General features: G+C 48.1%; 1 protein-coding gene across 1 annotated transcript in view; it reads right to left on the bottom strand.

The window, feature by feature from the left end:
* Positions 1 to 2,502: 2,502 nt before the first annotated feature.
* VAPB (VAMP associated protein B and C) overlaps positions 2,503 to 19,328 on the bottom strand; it is a 42,979-nt gene continuing 26,153 nt past the window's right edge. Inside the window, exons 3-6 of the mRNA XM_079126988.1 lie at positions 10,818 to 10,921; positions 7,455 to 7,535; positions 5,538 to 5,714; positions 2,503 to 3,886 (exon numbers count right to left, since the gene is read on the bottom strand). Coding sequence (XP_078983114.1) covers positions 3,728 to 3,886; positions 5,538 to 5,714; positions 7,455 to 7,535; positions 10,818 to 10,921 — 521 coding nt within the window. The 3' untranslated portion in view covers positions 2,503 to 3,727. The remainder of the gene's footprint in view (positions 3,887 to 5,537; positions 5,715 to 7,454; positions 7,536 to 10,817; positions 10,922 to 19,328) is intronic.

Below are 19,328 nucleotides of genomic sequence, written 5' to 3'. Positions count from 1 at the left end.
ACTTCACTTCTGTTCATCTCTGAAACACCCATCCTCAACCACAGCAGACAGGGCTCGGAGGCGCACTTAGGATACGTCTCCTCTGACAGAGGTAAATTTCAACTGATTCCAAAATTCTACTTGATGCCCCTCCTTCTGCAAGCCAGATGGGTTCAGCAGGAGAGGTGGGGACACAACCTCCAGTAAGGGGAGAACTGTCCCTTACACCAGAGAAGGTCTGGGGGTGATCTGTTGCCCAGGTATGCAGGCAACTGAAAAGCCCAACATCACAGCTCTTGGTTTTCTTCTTTTAAACCAAGGATTTCACGAACCACAACCAGAAATTTGTACATGGGCCAGTTCTTTGGAGAAGGAGCTGAAAATGACAAATGGCACTGTATTTTGGCATGGATTCTGAGTTTGCAAATACAAAGATCTGTGTGCAAAAAAAATATAGGCACCATTTGAAAACTGTCAAGCTACTTACACATGGCACATACGCTACACACACGCACACGCACACATACAGAGCCTGTTTTCAAATTAATTTGAAGGGCTATTTAGCTGTGAGCTTTCACCGCATTCAGTTATATCTGACTCCATACAGCCTGCAGGCTGGGCACTGATATCTTTCGATAGCAATTCTGTTCCTAGGATTTGTTTGAAAGCGTTTGGGTTTTCACGGATCACTGGAGGTTCTTCATTTTCCCCCTTCTGTGTTATGTAGGTATAAGCCGTCTCTCTAGGCATAAACTGTCCACTGGTAAAAATCAATTTTGATTTTATCACTATTTATTACTGCTAGTGCCAGCAGTTTAAAAGACTAGAGAGGGAAAACATGCAAACTAGGAGGAGAAAAAAATTACAGCCAGGTCCTCACACCTACCAATACACAGCCTGCTCTCTTTAAGAGGTATTTTGTATCATGCTGAGAGCTTAAAATCATCAATTTGAAAATTCAATCCGTAAACATTTACAGGGCTCTGCGGTTGCTTCCATCTCCTCTGTGTGTGCGTGGCTGGCGTTCCTAAAACCAGGGCACCTGACAGAGGAGCTGTGGCTCCAGCACCCGAGGGAGGCTGACACCCCTACTGGGTCTCAGTCTTCCCCTTTCTGGGCAGAGCAGAGGGCTGTGTCAGAATCCCACGTTCCCCTCCTCTTGGCTTTTCTGTTTTCTTTCTTCACCTGCTCCAGAAAGACACCCCAAATGTGCACACATCACCATTCTCCCGAGGGTCTGTCTCACAGGCAGTCCTTGCCTACAGCCCTCACTCATCCGGTTCACCTCCTGGTGCCTCTTTACTGCCAGGTGACTGCATGACCCGCCTTCCCACAGACCCCCTGCTTCTCTCCTGGCAGAGGCTCATTCTCCGCTCAGTCGAGAAGCCCACGAGCTAGTGTGCATTCAGCAAGTCCCAACCTCAACAGGGGAAAGGGAATGCAGAGGAGGATCTGTTGGAAGAGACAACTCTGCATCTTAAGGTTTGATTTTTTTTTCACTGCAACCAAAATATCTGCATCCTCTGAGAAACTGAGTGCCTCCTCCTAGACACACACCAAGTGCAAACTCACTTTCCGAGTCCCAGACCTCAGCATCCTCTCGGACACTCTTGGGATCCCAGCGCTTGTTCTCATGCGCTGTTTACTGGGACACGGCCTGAGCCTGGAGGACGCTGGGAGGCCCCCTGCAGCGCCATGAGCTGCACTGCTCCCCTGGGACTGCTGGAGGCCCTCCAAACCACTCTCCTTTTAAGACCACGAGGGACTGGAAGCCATAGAGACACTTGTCTGCTCTAATGTCTCCAATTAGCAAATTTTAGCCCACTTTCAGAAAATTAAGTGGCAAAAGGCATGTGCTGCAAAGTTCAGTCTTCTCACTTCCTTTCCAAGCACTGGGGCAGCAGGGACAATCATGGGGGACTGACAAACTACAGTGGTGCAGCTTTCCCCACACGCAAGCTCACCCCAACCCGAGCTTGATGCTTCTGCAAGCACCAGGGATTTACAGCAAGCTTCTTTTCAAGAAGACAGGAAGCTACTCACTCAGATGGACCACAGGGTCCCACTTTTCCAGCCTTAAGGTCCCAGTTGACCAGAGCTAGTGTTGGAAGCAACGCAGCTCAAGATGCGTGACTTCCAAGAACTGTGCTCCTTTTGATGAGCTAGTCAGCCCAAATCCACAGACGTACAGGGCCAGGGCCAGGGCCAGGCCCAGCACCTGCACTGGCGTGTGGCAAGCTCTCTGGCCAGAGTGGGGCTGCTTCTTACTGAAGGGCAAGGGCAACGGGCATCAGGATTTCAACAGTTCTATTTTCATACTGTCAGTTGAAGCCAGCCAAACACACACACACACACACACACACACACACACACACACACACATGTACATGTGCACATGCAGCCTATCCACTGAACCCCGATTTCTCACGTATAGAGCTCATTTTAAAACCTTCCAATGGCAAAACAAGGATGATAAAATAATAATCCACCCCCCATACAGCAAATGTGACAAAATGACAAAAGAACTCTTAATTTGGGGCTTTATTTTAGATTTTTTCTTTTTAAGATGCTACATAGTCAAACAGAATTGGATTGGTCTTTTACGGCACAAAATCAATTCACAGTCAAACCTGCATTTCCACTCAGCCTGGCGGAGGAGCCCGCCTCACCCGCCTCCCGGTGCCCTCGCGCTCTGCAGGGGCAGTCCACATGTTCGCCCTGACTCCGAGCTGGGCCCACAGGAGGTCCGGCCCTGGTCTGGGGCTGTGTGCCAGAAGTCCAACTGGTGACGGAGGGGAGTGGAAGAACAAGCGAGAAGACTGGCGTTCATTTCCACTGGTACAGGCAACCCGGAGCTGACTGCCCTACGAATTTCCCTCCCTACGACAGCTGTGACTGACCTAGGTGGACCACACCTCCTGGCAGCTATTCTCCTACATTCCCATGACCCCTCCCCACACCTAGAACCTCCAGAGACAGAGGAGCCACAGCCCCAGCAGCAGTGCCAGCCCCACCCACTGGCATTATGTAGCACAGGTGATTTGTAGGCCATAGCATTAACTGCTCTCTCGTGACAATAACACATGAGATGAAATACATTAAATAAGTTAAATATGCATTAAACATCTCTGAATGACAGTTCAGTCTCACTGCGTGAACCAACAGTAACTTAGCTTGGTCCCACTAAGAGAACAAAGCCCTGACCTCTCAGGTGATGGGCAGCCACAGGTGCCTCTCGCCCGTGATGGGCACACCTCAGACTGCCACAGCACCATGCTTTCTAGCTTTTGCTGTGTTCGACAGTCCCAAGGAACCAGCTGCCTGGCAGAACTGAGGATGTGGATAAACAGCCTGGGGCAGGGGTGGGCAGTGTGGAGGCTGCCCTGCAGGGGACTGTGCTCCCCACCGTGTTGGGCTCCAGCACCAACAGGCGAGGAAGAGTGCCAAGGCTGACCAGGATTCAAAAGGACAGTCACACTACGCCACGGAGGCGCCAACCATGGCTTCCCTCACCAACAGAGACTGTTCTCCCCCAATCATCTGCTATATGTTTTAACTTTCTAAAAGATTGTTATATTATGTTATATCTGTGTGCATTTGTGTGTGTGCGCGCGGGGAGGGGTAATTTAAAGGCAAGACCTGTGAGATGTCATCATACATTAATTTCTTTTTACACGTAGTTATGATAAATTTAAATCCCATGATATGGTGGATCCATCAATCCAACTACCATCCTTCACATGCTGCCCTACAAGGCGATCTTCCCTATGATGACACCGACGATGAAGAAGAGGACCACCAGGGCCAGCAGCCGGGTGCTGAGGCCCTCCTCCTTCCCGGCCGCCGCCAGGGCTGCGATGGGGCTGTTGCTTGGCACTGGCTTCCTCATCCGCAGTCCGTCTTCCTCCTGTGGGAGCAAATGCACAGTTCAGAGACAGTCCCAGGCCCCAGAGGACAGGGTCTCCCTCTGCCATCCTCAAGACCCCCTGCTCACTGCTCACTCTGCTCTGCCTGAACCCCACCCACCAGCACACGTTCTCGTCAACAAGTGATGAGCCAGGGGGCAGGCTTCCCTCCGGGAACACCCATCCCGCGGTCGCAATCATTTGTTGGAATCCACAGTGCCGGCACACAGTAGACTCATTAAATTTGTTGGCCAAATGAAGGAACGAACCAACACAAAACAAGAAATCAGTGTTTGGCAGGATAAAGAATCTTCTAATGTCAAGATTGGTCTGATAATATTTTAACGACATTCTGCTCATGGGGCATGGCCAACATCACTGCACAGTGATAAATGACTCAATTGTTCCATTAACTTAAAAAAAAATCAGCACAGCAAAATACAGTATTTATTTTATGGGGTTTATACAGAAGCTACTTCCACCTATTTATCACTTTAAACAGCACAGAACTCTATTTCTAAGGAGACAGATACTCAAAGAGAAACTTTAGGCCTATCTCAGAGTGTTAGCCAAAAAGGAAAATGCCAGCTTCAAGACCAACTTTGAAGGAAGGCACAGAGGAGGCAGGTCCAGGTCACTGCACAGGGAGATGTGCTGCTGCTTCCAAACACCAGTCCTCCTACCTCCTCCACGAATGGGTGTCCCTGAGCTGCTGTAGTGACAGTGGATGCTACAGCATGCTCAGGGGCAGGAGCAAGGTTAGGAGAAGAGGCACCCTCAGCATTCAAGCTGCAGCAAAAGTCCCATGATCACATGATCAGAGATACCATCTTTGGTACCATGTTTGAAACAGACAGACTCATGCTTTTAAAGCTGGAGTAGGCTGGAGATGTGTGTAGCAGGGGCGGGCTGGGAAGTGCTGTGCTGTGCAGACTGAGCCAGCTCGTGCTGCGCATATCGGCTTACCTGTCTGGACACCAGTGCAGCCCCACCAGACAACACCCATGCTAGACACCCCGTTCCTCCTCCACACGCTCCACTTTCCCGCCCCCAGGACAGCATCATGTTCCAATTCACCACCTTAGCAGTTTGATAAGCCACTATTGCCCAGACACATTTAGAGTCTTTAAAAATACAGGTCAGTATTTTGCCCCTTAAAGAGACTTGACCCAAGTGAATGGCAGGAAGTTGGGTTTGAAAATGACCGCTGCTGATTTCCAACTCACGTACTGAAGGCGGTTGCCTTGTTTTCCTTCTTGTTTTTAGAGGACAAGAGTTTAAATACCTGAGGATTTTCTGCCCAAGCAATAGTGGTCCTTACTTGGGGGGTTTCAGGACCCTTTGAGAACCTGGTGAAAACTACGAAAACTTCTCCGGGGGGGCTGGGGTTGTGGCTCAGTGATGGAGCGCTTGCCTAGCACATGTGAGGCACTGGGTTTGATTCTCAGCACCACATAGAAATGAATAAATAAAATAAAGGTATATTATCCATCTACAACTAAAAATATATTTAAAAAATATTTCTCCCCAGGTAAGAAAAACTAAGCAAATATCAAAAACCACACAAGTCTACCAACTCAGAGGTCCACCAGTTTCCTGTCCAACCCCAGTGAGGTCAGCCCTGTTCTCTGCAGAGACAACAGTCGCTGTTACCTTGAACTGCTTGTTCTCCTCCCGTAGCCTCTGGACTTCCCCTTGCAGCCTCTTACACTCTTCCAGCACTTTCTTAACTTCAGAGTCGTCCAAAGAAGTAGTCAGAGATTTAGACACGGACGGTGCTTCTGTCTTGGACGCGGTTGTGGATATAATTTTATTTATTTCTACATCATGCTGTTCAGAAATAAATGAAAGCCCAGGTGTCACCAGTGATGTAAGAAAGGGTGTTTTTAAGCAAAACGAGGCAGTTCTCACTTCTTACATACCACTGTTTTGTTCACACTGTAAAACATCACATTTATTTTTAAAATGGATAGATTTATCTAGTATCTTTCTAACCTAAAGCTACTGGGTCCTAGAAATCATGGATGAGGGCAAAGAATGTAGCTGGGCTGAGACTAACACTCCAAAGACAGAGAAAGAGCGCTGTGGAAACTGCACCACCAAACCCTGCCATGCAAAAGACTAGCATGCTGTGACTGCAAGCTCAGGAGTTGTCAGCCACGAATACCATCTCCGTGAAGACCCGAGTGTCCCCAAGACTACACGGATGAGGATGGGCAGGCAGGGACTGGGCTGCACAGGGGTGGTCTGTCCCACCCACCTGGAGCTGGATGAAGGTGAAACACGCTCCCAGGGTGCAGCGCCTCCCTCTGGGGAGGCCACCACCCCCACCCCACCCCCACCCCCCGGTCCTGGTCACATTCTGCTGTGACGGCCTCCTGAGGCACAGTGGAGAGGTGTCTGCAAGTGGGGGCGGGTGCTGGGGGAGGTGCCTGGGCATTGCCACCTGGGGTTCTGGGCAGCATCTGGAATCAGACCTCTAGTTCTGCCTTCCCCTTCCTACCGGGGAGGGAGTCCCAGGAGGGCAAGGCCCTGCATGACCAGTCCAGAGTCAAGAGCTGGCACAGAGTCCAGGTCTCCCAGCTCCCACACTTGACTTTCCCATTGTACATTCTGTACAATGGGAAGAGGGAAAAAAATGACAGTGATTCATTCAAAGAACTAGGATGATGACAGTGGTCAGATGAACACTGTACAGCTTGACACAAATCGACAGCATTCCCACAGATGGTTCTGGATCAGGTTTATAGAATGCTTCAGAGTATTTCCATTTCCCAGCCCCAACTACTAATGGCCAGGGTAGTTTCATATTCCGCATGGGTTTTCAATTCTTTGTGTTTTTAATATAAGTTAATTTTTTTTTTACTAGCTTGAAGAAAGTCCAAATTAGCATTTTAGATACAATCTCTCTTCAACTAGTCACAGGGAGGGCAGGCAAGCTTGGGAAGATGAGCCCACAGGTGGGTGGAAGGTGCCCCTCCCTGCAGCCAACACCAGAGTTACAAGGACCAGACGGATTTCAGGAGGGGCGGTTTTGCTCCCACTGCAAAGCATCATCCAGCCCAAATGCCACCAGCATTGAGGCCGAGAAAGCCCCATGTAAAAGCAGACTTTGATTGACGAGGGAGGTGGGGAAAGGAGAGGGAGAGGTGTGCCGAGGGACAGGGCTGTGACAGGGACACGGAAAACAGTCTAGCGGCTTACCACCTGTCCATCCAGCACCATGATAGAGGGCAAATTATTCCCTGCTTTGGTCTTGCTCACTGCTTAATAGCAGCCCATCACTTTGCCAAGCCTAAGAAGTTCTTCAGGATTTATGACACCTCAACAGCCACCAGGCTGCATTTTCAAAGGAACAAACTGTTTCAATTAGTTGTCTTTCTGCAAGACTTTTGAAGGCTGATTTTATAAAGGCCTACTTATTTGTTGACTTCAGCTTATTTTTTTTTTCTTCATACATTATGGGAAGGAAAATAATTTGCCAACTTAAATCTTGGTTTTGCAGGAGATGGTATGCAAATGAGTATCAGCTTGCAACATTCAATTATTGTTAACTATAAACATACTTACTGGTTTATCATTTTCTGCTGGCAATTCAAACACACATCTAAGTTTTGAATCCATAAGGTCTTCTGGTTTTGCCTCCTTCCACTAAAACAATTTAAATTTAATAATCAGGATATTATAAAGCTGCTGGAAGAATAATTTTCCTCCTATAACTGACAATTTCAGAAAAATATTCTTAATGAGAAAGCCCTAATATACATCAAATAAAGAACTTGAGAGTCTGCTGAGATTCTGGTACTTTTAGCATGACAAGATCAAGTGCCCCACTGTCCTGGATGCTGACTGCACTCCACAGCCCGCCGCCTTGTTGCGTGACTCCTTCAAGTCCACCCACTCCTCCCATGGCTCGTTTGTGGGATGCACAGGAATCCAGAGGACCAGGGGACAGAGAGGGGTTCCTGCATCACATCTGGATGATGAGAGGAAACTTTGTCTCCTTAAGAAAACAAAATCCACAGGGCACCCTCCCTGGAGAGCCTGGGCGAAGCCATCTGGGAGTGGTTTAAGACCCACCCTGCCACCACCAGAGGAACACAGCACAGGCAAGCCTCTCCCCACCACTGAGGCTGCATCAGCCAACCCCTGCCTGAGGGCCACACCCTCTCCTCCCTCCACTCTGCTGGTGAGAGCACCTTCCTGATCAGCCCCAGGTTCTGGTATGATACACTTGTGATTTACTCCTCTTTCAGCAGTGGAGGACGGGAATCCCGAGTGTTCTAAGAATTACAGACCAGCAGAGCAGCAAGGTTACGACCCAGAAAAGGAAGGCATCCTCTCCTCCCCTCTCCCAGACCATGCAGACAGCAGCCAGAGCAACAAGGCCAAGAATCCAAATCAGGAGACAATCTGTGTGTCTTGACATAAGGAGACTGCCATGCAAATTATGGCAGATTCAGCTAATGGAATAGCAAGCTGCCACTCAAATAATACTGAAGAGCGTTAATTTACATGGGAAAAAGTCTCAGAATACTAAGTGAAGAACATACAAATGATACTGAAGTCCATTCCTCTGTGCACATGCCCCAGTGGGTGTGTGTCTGTGTGGGTGTGTGGGTGCATGTTAAGAGAGCCAGGCAGGTTTGGTTATTACTGGATGCCAAAGTCACCCAGTAAGGGAGTGCCCGTGGGCAGGATGTTTATGTGGTCTCAAGTATCAGACAACTGAGGGCACAGCAATCACCTACTAACCACAGGGCAGACATGCTTTGAACTCAGAGATCCAGCAGCTGCATCTGAGTCATGTCACCAAGCGGTATCACCAAGAGAGGGACAACCCACCATAAAATGTCTCCATATGACATCACCTATGGAACACTCTTGCCAAAAATATGTAAACTGACTTTAATCATAAAGAAATGATCACATAAATCCAGAATATTAGGCTTTCCACAAGTCAACTGGCCTGGACTCTAAAAGTTATAAAAGTTATTAAAAAATCCAAAAAGGGTCGGAGAGTCCTATACTACAATAACCAAAGGCCATTTTTAGAATAATTGGAAATGATAACCCTGGATTTATCTATTGGACTTAATTCCAGATTGAGGTTCATTCTCTTGACTGTGATCAGTGTTGTGGACCTGGAAGAGACTGTCCTTGTTCTGGAGAACTTGGGGATGAGAGTCACAACACCTGTGCTTTGCATGCAGATGGCTCAGCAGGAAAGAGAGTCACGACAGGAAGGAAGCAGATGGGGCAGGATGCTAATGAAGGGCAAGCCCAGGTAAGGTGAGTGGACAGTGCACTGTCTTTTACCTTCTATGTATCAAAATAAAGAGAAAAATATCTCAAAATGAAGAAAAAGGCACAAGGCTCTAATGAACAGGTTAGGTTAGTATGAAGGGATCCCAAGTCTCTTTTACTTCTGGCTTTCGCTTGTTTGTGTATTTTCAAATTATCCTACAATGAATTTTTATAACAAAACTTTTAACTGTTATGAAAATAATCACACTAGGAAATAAATGACCCTTTATGGTGTATGCAGAGCCTGGCCCATTACATGCCAAGGTAACCAGTGCCAGGTGCTGGCAGTCCGTCGCAGGGCTTGCCAACCCGCACCACGCTGTGAGCTGACTATCCCCGTGATGCAGGTGAACAAAACTAGGAAGGCAGAACCCAGCTTCGAACCCAGGATGACCACACACCTTCTCTTTTCACTCTGTTGTGCAGCAAAAGCCAGACAGAACACACATGGACACTGTATTTCGTATCTGCCACAAGGCGACACATGTGTTCCAGGGAACAGGAAAGGAAGAGCAAGTGCTTCCCTGAGCATTCTTAAAAAAAAGGCGGCCTGTGAGTGCGGCTCTATCAAACCCCCAAGTACCTGGCTTACCCTTCATTTTCTGCCCCCAAGTTAAAAACCAATGAAGATGATCAGTTACACTTTTCCAAGGCTCAAAGAAAAGGCTGAGTGGTGAGAATGGGCCACGGACAGCTCTCAGGTTAGGGCTTGGGGGGGAAGGGATAGCAGGAGACTAGCACTCTGTTCCGGGGCTGGTGGGCGGCAGGAGTTCCTGCTCTCCTCTCCAGACCTGGACCGGGCCGGGAGTCAGAGCTGCTGCTGAGGGGGCCGCAAGGCTGGTCTGCAAACTGCGACTTACACAAGCGCCAGAACGAGTGGAGACTCATTCACATGTGTAAAACGCTCGCTTTGGGGAGAATTTCCATCATAATCTCTCCTTTTCCAGAAATATTGATAATAGTTTACTTAATTTATAAAAATAAAGTCATCCTAATTTTACCAAAATTAAACACATAGTGAAACACATATTTATGCAGGGAAAAAAAATGAAGGAATCTGTGGCTAAAAAAGAGACACTCAGGCTGGGGTGAAGCCCGTTAGAGCTCTTGCTAGCATGCAGGAGGCTCAGGTCCGAGGCCGAGCACCACAAGGAAACAGACAAAACAAACTGAAAAAACTGAAAGAATATGCTTATGAGAACCAAGACAAAAAAAAAGGAAAGAAAGTGTAAGTGGGAAAGGACATTAGTATCCACCACTCATATCCTTCTGGGTTAAGAAGGAGGGCAAGGGAAGGAGCGTTCCCCACAGTGACAACATCCTTTCCTGTGGGGGAGAGCGGGAGGGGCACTCCCAAACCACCCACTACATGAGTAAGGAACTGCCAAAGCAAACTGAGTTTCTAAAAGTCGGAAAAGAAGACTATTCTAGAAAGCTACATAAAACGTTAAAATTACTCATTGATTTTAGGAAAACCACAAAGGAAGTCAAAGTACAAATCTCCTTGAAAACACCACTCCCCTGTAAATAATTTTGACACATTTTGAAATGCATGCACCCACAATTCTGTACCTAATTGGTTTCTGTTATTATTACTGAAAAAAGTAAGAAGCATTCAGTACTTACTACTGCTTCCATATCAGAAGTGTCAGTTGGAGCAAACATAGACTGAACCATAAACTTGTGTTTACTTTTCTCATTGGGATCATAATCGAAAGGCTGTAACATCACTGAGAAAGAAAATATTTCATTAGGAGGGTCAGAACTTGGTTACCAGTGTCATTTGTCATGCGAATACTTGTTCTGTGGTGTAAAGCAGTTTCCCAGGCATTTTCCAAGGAAGCAAGAAGAGATGACCCACACCTTCACTTTGCAGGTTCCCCTAAGGTTCATAAAGGTTAGGGGACTTGCCAAGGTCTGAAAGCAGTAGTGGCAGAGCTGGGAGCAGGGCTCAGGACTCAGGTCTTAGTCCACTGGTCCTTCGTTCCTGCAAACCCACACAAACATCTGCAGTGAGCCCCAGAGAACAGGAAAGCTGGGTAGTAACACCATGTGCCTATTGTGCGCAAGAAAACATATCCAAACGATCTTTTCAGGAACTAAAGGAGAATAATCCAAGATGTTTAAGGACACTTAAAGAATGGTTTCAGCTTCTCTCCACCCCATTTCCTGCACAGCTAATCAAGGTAATGCTTGAAATATGATTTTGCCCACAGAATGCTAGAGAATTCTCCCAAGCAGGACATTCAGATAGCAGGGAAAAAACACCACCAGCTCAGTACCTTGCATGGTCCCTAAGAAGCCAGGGGACCCTCACTCAAAAACCTGTGGATGAGCCCCTGCTACATGGAGGGAGGCACCTGCCCACTCCAACTGGCTTCCTTTGGCCTATTTCCCAGGGCAGATTGGGCCTTACCCCGGTGAAACAACCACTGCTTTCAACTATGTGATCTGCTGCAAGGCTTTGGCTAAACCACGCACCTAGTTAAGTTCCCTGAAACAAAACTGCACAGGCAACAGAAGCCTTCTGTGACCCACAAGAGCTACTGTGTGTTTCCAAGCTACATGAGTGTTTCCACGTGCCAGATACTGGGTTTTGTTTCCAAGGTCTATTATCATCTCATTTAATCCTTAAGTGGTGGGTACTATTGTGAGGGGGAGAGAAGTGTTACTTTGATGCCTACTTTTCAGACTGAAAAAAAAAATGAAGCACAGAAATTAGCCCGCTTACCCAAGGTAGAGGAGCCCCAACTCAAGCCCAGGCAGTGTCCAGAGGGCTCGCGCTCCTCCACCACCAAGGTCCGAAGCCTTGTCCTGACAGGGTCCGTCCTGTCCTCCCTGGCAGGGCTTCTGCTACCTTTTCTGCTGGGCACCCATTGGTGTCCTGTGGGAAGGCCTGAGCTGCTTTCTTATGGCCTCACCACCCCTGCAGCAGATGAAGGCAGGAGTCTTGAGCCCCATGTTACACATGAAGAATCTGGAGCTCCAGACAGAAGTGGTCTGCCCAAGGTCTCGGGCCAAGGCCTGTGTCTCCACATGCAGCGGGCACCCGTCCCACTCCCAGGCTGTGCTCATGGAACCATGCCTGGCAGGGAAGAGAAACGCCAACTTCCCCCATTCACCTTGGGGATGCAGGGGCACTTCCCGTCTTTGTGAGAGCAAGAGCATGAAAACTGGACCACGTGTCGGCCCAGGTGCACAGGTGCACCTGGTCGCCTGGCAGCTCTGCCACCACACTCATCCAGCACTCTGAGTTTCAAGGGTGCCTGCTGGGAGACGTCTTCAGGACAGAACTCAACAAACGTCAGAGCGAGACTCTTCCTGACGTAAGGCTCGCGCACACATGACACCAAGTCTACCCACCTTCAAGGACACTGAAATAAGAATGTTCCATCTGGGTACCCAATCCAAACAGTGTGGCTACCAGCAGAGGTGGGGGAAGATCACTTAAAAACACAAGGCCACTTTCCTTGGAATTTAATCTTGCAAATTTAGTGAAGACAAGGTTTGCTCCTGCTGGCAGCTTTACCTAGAATGCAACGGAGTCTAGCTTTACGGAGCTGGTGCGAGCTGTCCTGCAGATGGACCCAGAGCACTGTGAACACACCAGAGCCTCCCTCTGAACCTCGGGGACCAACGCCAGAGTGGCAGGTCAAAGCCCTAGACTCTTCTGAGAGCTCTACTCCCTGTTCCAACCACCAAAATGGCCACATGGAAGAGGAACACTACCAACCCGGCAGCGCTACACACTTCGCGTGCACTGTGAGTATTCTTGGACAGCAACTGTCAACATTTTCAGGAGATGGCACAGTTCCAAACTACAGTTAAGACAATGCTCACTTTTTATAAAAAGTAAAATGAATTGAGATTTGAGAATTTCCAGTCTCACTGGGCTTTGACGGAATCATGTTCTGGTATTCTTCAGTCCAGAAAAGAAGAGAATTTTGACCCAAACTACCACACTTGGTAGACAGAGAGCTTGGTGTCCCCTACCCATTCTTCCCGCATTCCTGAGGCACTGCAAGTGAGAGGGCAGCGAGTGCTCACCCAGGTTCCCCAGAGCTCCAGGACATCCAGCAAAGGGTCATGCCCTTCCACCTTTCCACCCCACCAGGTCCTGAGCCCCGTGCCTTCACCTTGCCCCGAGAGGGAAGGAAGGAAAAGGACCTGCCAGTCTCGAGCTACCAAAGAAGGCACATTCTCGTAGTTCTCCCATTCAAACCCCAAAGAAAGATCAGATCCCATCAAAGACGCCATGTCTCCAACTTCCAGAGGAACAGACATGGGCTTAGGAAGGCTGAGTAAGCAGCCGCTCTTGGATTCCATGACCAGAGTACTGAACAACAGGACCAGGACTCCAACCTGGCCCTGATCCACAGTCTGACTCCCACACCTTAGTTCTCAAAGCACATTCCACACACCCCAAGGGTTCCCCCACACTCCCAGTGATCCATGAGGCCAAAAAGATGGTCATGATAATACCAAGGCTCCAGATACCTCTTCTACCATGTTGTGCTTGGCCTGTGGTGCACATGCACTGTGGCTTGCCAGCAAAGCCCACGGCAACAGAAGCAAATGCTGCTCACGGTTGGTGTGCTATGGACCACCACGCACCCTCAGTTTTAAAGAAAGTCAGTTTCACTTAAGAATGTTTTTGATGAAGTGAGCAAAGTATTAATTTTACTGAATTTCAACTTTGAAAACACATCTTTTTAACTTTTCCCCCTTTCTCTGTGATGCTGGGAATCAAACCTAAGGCTTCATACGTGCTAGATAAGTGCTCTACCACTGAAGAACCTCCCCAGTCCTCTCATTTAAATTCTGAGACAGGATCATGCTAAGATGCCCAAGTTGGCCTTGAATTGGTGATACTCCTGCCTGAGCCTCCCAAGTACCTGGGATCAAAACTGGGTGCCGCTGAGTCTGTCCTCTCTAGCCCTGTTTATGATGAAATGACACTTCTGCTGTCCCCCAAGTCCAAAGGCCGCTGTGGGAAAAACACCCAGGCAGCCATCCGGGTGGGAGCTGGACCCAGCGTTCCCATGGAACATCCCATGTGAAGGGACAATAACAGACAAACTGGCCATCCAAACCCGGTGCATGCACCCGCTTTCCTGGAAATAAACTGAGTAAGCCTGCCTTCAACAAGAACTTCCATGTGTTGTTCCCAACGACAAAACTCAGGCTTCTGAACAAAAATCATCATCATTAAAACTTAAATCTGCCACCCAGAGCTCCCAGTTCACCCAGTGCTTAAAAGACTCTGTAAGCCAGCTCAGTGACCGAGCATGTGAGCAGCATGTGCCCTGGGTTCCACCACCAGAGTTGCAGAAAAGATAGGACTCTGCTGACGAGACTGGGGGCAATAATGATGAATGTGATTTTTTTTGATACCACATAACAAATGATGTCAACATTTGGAAGATCTGTATAACCTAGCTACCAATATTTTTTCAAACGATCCACAAATGATATTACAAAATCCATTCAAAGTGTAAGAGGGACCCAAGCATTTCAGTGAAATAAAATTCAAAAAGTTCACAAACATGGCTTCAGATTCCACATCATAACAAGAGCCTTTAAGAAAGTGCCACTTTCCAAGCAGTTCAAGAGGCTGAAGCAGGAGGATCCCAAGTTCAAAGCCAGCCTCAGCAACTTAGTAAGACCCTGTCTCAACACAAAAAATAAACAAAAATGAAGGGTTGGGTTGGGGATGTGGCTCAGAGGTTAAGTACTTCTGGGTTCAATTCCTAATACCAAAATTAAAAATAATAAAAGAAAGTCCTTGTTTCCAAGATGACCAAAAAAAAAAAGGCTGGGGGCTGGGTGGGGGAATGGTCATGCCAGTAAGGACTACAGCCACACAGTCTGTTTGCTACATGAACTGTGAACTTCCCAGTGCGTGGTCCTGGGCTAGGCCATATATTTAAAACAATTATTTCGTTAAAAATGTTACTGTTGGGCTGGGGAGATAGCTCAGTTGGTAGAGTGCTTACCTTGTAAGCACAAGGCCCTGGGTTCAATTCTCAGCACCACAAAAAAAAAAAAAAAAAAAATGTTACTGTCACAGGCTGGGCTTGTGGCTCTATGGTAAAGCGCTTGCCTAGCATGTGTGAGGCACTGGGTTTGATTCTTAGCACCATATACAAAAAATAAGTTAAATTAAATAAAGATCCATCAACTAATAAAAATATTTTTTTAAATGTTATTTTCAGCCAGGTACAGTAGAGCATGCCTACAACAATCTCAGAGACTCAGGAGGCTGAGACAAGAGGATTGCAAGTTTGAGGCCAGTCTCAGCGACTTAGCAAGGCGGTCTGAAAATAAAAAATAAAAAGGGCTGGAATGTGGCTCAGTGGTTAAGTGCCCTGGGTTCAATCCCCAGCTCCAGAAAAAGAGAAAAGAAAAAGAAAGAAAAAAAGGTTACTGTTGATAAAATCAGTAATTTTTAAATTTCTCAGTTTAATTTCTAAATCCAGATACTAATACAAACCCAAACACAACAAGGCTGGATCTTCCAGAATGTCTGAGCACTGCTACTCTACACCACGCTGCCTCACAGGCTCCTGGAAGAGGAAAGCCCAGCCGAGCAACTCACGTGAAGCCACCGGTGGCTCTGGGAGACAGCAGTTTGGTCCAAACCAAGTCTGAACACAGCCTCTCACGCAGGGATCTGGGGGCCAAGCATGCATTGCCTTACAGATGTCACCTGCACACTCCAGGCTTTCTGTCCACCTGCCAGGTCACCATAGTATAGCTGGAAGAAACACTCAATGGGGCAGGCTTTCAACGAGGAGCGCCAAGGCACAGAGCAGGGGACTGGTGGTGGCCATCACCCTAGGGAGCCTTGTGGGGCCCTGAAACAGCAGGTCCAACTAACTCCCCTTCTCAAGCACAGGCAGACACTGTGAAGTACAAACCTGATACCCGAATTCCCTGGCAAGGCTGGTGCGCAGAGAACAAGCACTGCACAGCCTGAGGGTGAACTTCTGGAAGCTCCAGGTGAAGGTGGGCACTTGGGCCCTCCATAGCATTGCAAGTGCAGAAGCTGTCTGCTGCCCACTGGCTCTCCTTTTTCTTGAGGGCTCTCAAACCAGCAAGCCAGAGTGGCCACCCAGACAGTAGGACAGTCTGCAGACCCCTGGCACCTCATCGTCCATACGCTGCTTAAACATGGTCCTAGCTATCAGGAAGGCTGCGCTCTCACTACTGTCATCTTATGTCAAATCCAATTTGCTGGACACCCTATTAGCCAAAACCCTATGAGCCCATGACAGAATAAATGTCGTTAATCGTTTGTTCTTTCAGTTCCATACATGCAAATTGTGACAGAAATTATATACTTTTTTCCACGACAGGCTATAAAAGAGCTTCCCATTAACTTAATTTATTTCACTTGAATACCAGAGACACTGATGATGAAACCCTCTTAAATGAACCATCTATCCTACTTTTAAAATGTATCTGCTGATACTACATTAAAAGAAGCCTGTTACCAGGAGGCAGCTGGAGGCTGGTCACTGCTTGCCCACAGGAACGCTTCGGGATACAATGTCTGCTGTATTACAGACTGCAAAGTGAGTTCCTGCTAAGAAAGGAACCTTGGGGTCGTGAAACATCAGATCAGCAAAATCCACTTCCTACAAAAAAGAGGAAATCAGAATATATGCTGCTTAAACACATACTCCCTCAGAGAAACGATGACTTGATTAAATGCAGCACAAAAGCAGCTTCCAGAACCCAAGCACATCAGGTCATTTCCACCTGCATCATGAGGGCAAGAGAGCAAGTGAACAAAAGCCCAGAGAGCACGATGACACGCGCTTTCCTGCAAAACCCTACCGAGGACACGTCTCTCCAATCTCCCACATGCCCAGCCAGCCGGCCCAGCCCACTGACGGCCTCCAGACTCCTCCTCCCCAGGGCTCCTCCAGCCTTCCCATTCCCTTCCCATCCAAGTGTTCTGAACACCCCATCAGCCCCAGAAATGTAATTTTTCCCCAACACTCTACTCACGTCACATTAATTCCTCAGACGGAACCCTCCTGTAACAATACCTGTCTGCCAGGCAGAAAGCAATTAGCTCAAAGCTTCAAACCCTGCTCCCCAGATCTCCGCTATTTCCCAACAACAGGCCGCCCTTCAGGTCCGAAGCGTGCACACCAATTCCCTTATCCCTACAACTGGTGAGATTCTCCTGACATCCCCAAAGTCCTCCATACCATGTGGCCCTACCTGGCATGTCCCTGTCAATCCCACTACATCACTAACAAAGCCCTACGAGGACAGATTCCCCAACTTTGGCATGTATTGGAATCACCTGCAGAACTTGCTAAAACACAAACTGCTAGACCCCACCTGCAGAATTTCTGAGTCAGCAGGGTTGGTCTGGCGGGGTGGCCCAAGGCCAGCCCCTGGAGAGTCCAACATATACTGTTTCCTAAAGTCCCAGCCCCTGCTGAAAGCCCCACGCCTGGGTCCTTGCTGTGGGTTCTGTAGTCACCAGGGGACTCCTGGGCTCCCTCGGACACGTTTTCTTGGTTGGTCTGGATGTTCTGACAGCTCAAGCTCAGGTGCTATCTGCATGTTTTCTCAGGGGCTCTGCATGCACCTTTGCCCTTTCCCACATTCAAAGCACTCCTGAGTCACACTCCCTCTAGAAATCTTCTGGGGCAGCTCAGAAAGGAAACCTCCCTGCTCTTACCCCAGCTGGCTTCTCTTCTGTCCTCTTTCCAAAGCCACTCTCCTCGGCCACACAGAGCTGTGGCCTTCTTGTTCCTGTCTTCTCTCTCTGGCCCCCTCACTCACAGGCCTGCATATCAATAGCCCACCGTACCAAACCGCATTTTGGGTATTATAATGAAGTCACGGCTCTTCTCTTGAAACTAATGAAAGACAAACACCAAGTGGAGCTCCCAATCAGCTGAAGACCAGTGTTACACAGTGAGGTGACACAACTCTAGCCCAAGCAAAGATGCTTGACATTTTAGTTAGACCATGAACCCTTACACAAGACAGTTTATTATTCCTCTAAGGGTTCCCAAAATGTTGAAATCCTGGCTTCATTCCAGTCCCCTGCCTATTCAGGGACCCATGCATGGAACTATGAGTCGAGCCATTAATTAATTAATTTTACCTACTTAGAAATAAGTTCACACTGAATTGTCTTGTGTTCTCTATAGGATTTTCCAGTTTGTGAAGTCTGTCTTAAATAGTAAGCTCCTCAAATCTGATTAATTTACTTGTGCATTCATCACTACACATGCCCTCACCCCTTGCCCAGGATCAACAGAGGATGAGGCGACTCTGTACAGACACTGGCAAAATGAAGCGGCTCACTTGCTCCTTTTTATGAATACCCTTCTTAAAGTAAACCTTTTCCAACACACTTTCCCGTCCCCATGGCTTAACAACGGAGTACAGCATGGCCTCTTCCTGGCAACTCTTCTGTTGTCACTGCGCACCCTCACTGCACACTAGCTTAGTAGACTTAGCAGCCATGCCTCTTGGGGCTGACCGGCGGAGCTGTGAGCAGTGTGCCGTGGAGGCTCAGGCACCTCCAGATGCCTTCTGCTTGCCACCCAGGCTCTCTGGATGCTCTCGGGAGGCCCCTCCCCGCCTGCTCCAGACTGCCTCAGCTGCCTTTCAGTGCAGTCCTTTCCCTTCCTCCCGTGATGAACTGGGAACTGCACACGGGGAGCAGTGGGTCCAAGTAAGAGCCCACAGGGCAAGACTTGAGGCTGAGGCTCAAGGGCACCAGCCTGGGAGGACCTGATCAAAGTGTCACTCCTGACTACTCGCGATTCCACAGAGTCTGTACTTCTCAGCCACCTTGGGACTGACGGACCCTTCAACTGAAGGAGTGCCCTCATGCCTTTGCAGTCCCCCTGACCCTGGTCTTTGAAAGTGTGAAGGATAAGCTGTGTCACAGCCATTAAAGAAGCCTAAACATTACAGTAAACTTTGAAAATCTCTCTCTCTCTTTTTTTTTTTTTTTTTTTTTTTTTGGTATCAGGGACTGAATCTAGGGATGCTTTACCAATTAGCTACATCCCTGGCCTTTTTTATTTTATTCTTTTAATTTTGTGACAGGGTCTCGCTAAGTTGCTGAGGCTGGCTTTGAACTTGCAATCCTCC

Source organism: Sciurus vulgaris (genome assembly GCF_902686455.1).
Source record: "Sciurus vulgaris genome assembly, chromosome: 2".
NCBI classification, from domain to species: domain Eukaryota; kingdom Metazoa; phylum Chordata; class Mammalia; order Rodentia; family Sciuridae; genus Sciurus; species Sciurus vulgaris.
Note: the sequence above shows the minus strand (reverse complement) of the source record. Positions and strands in the feature narration are given on the sequence as shown.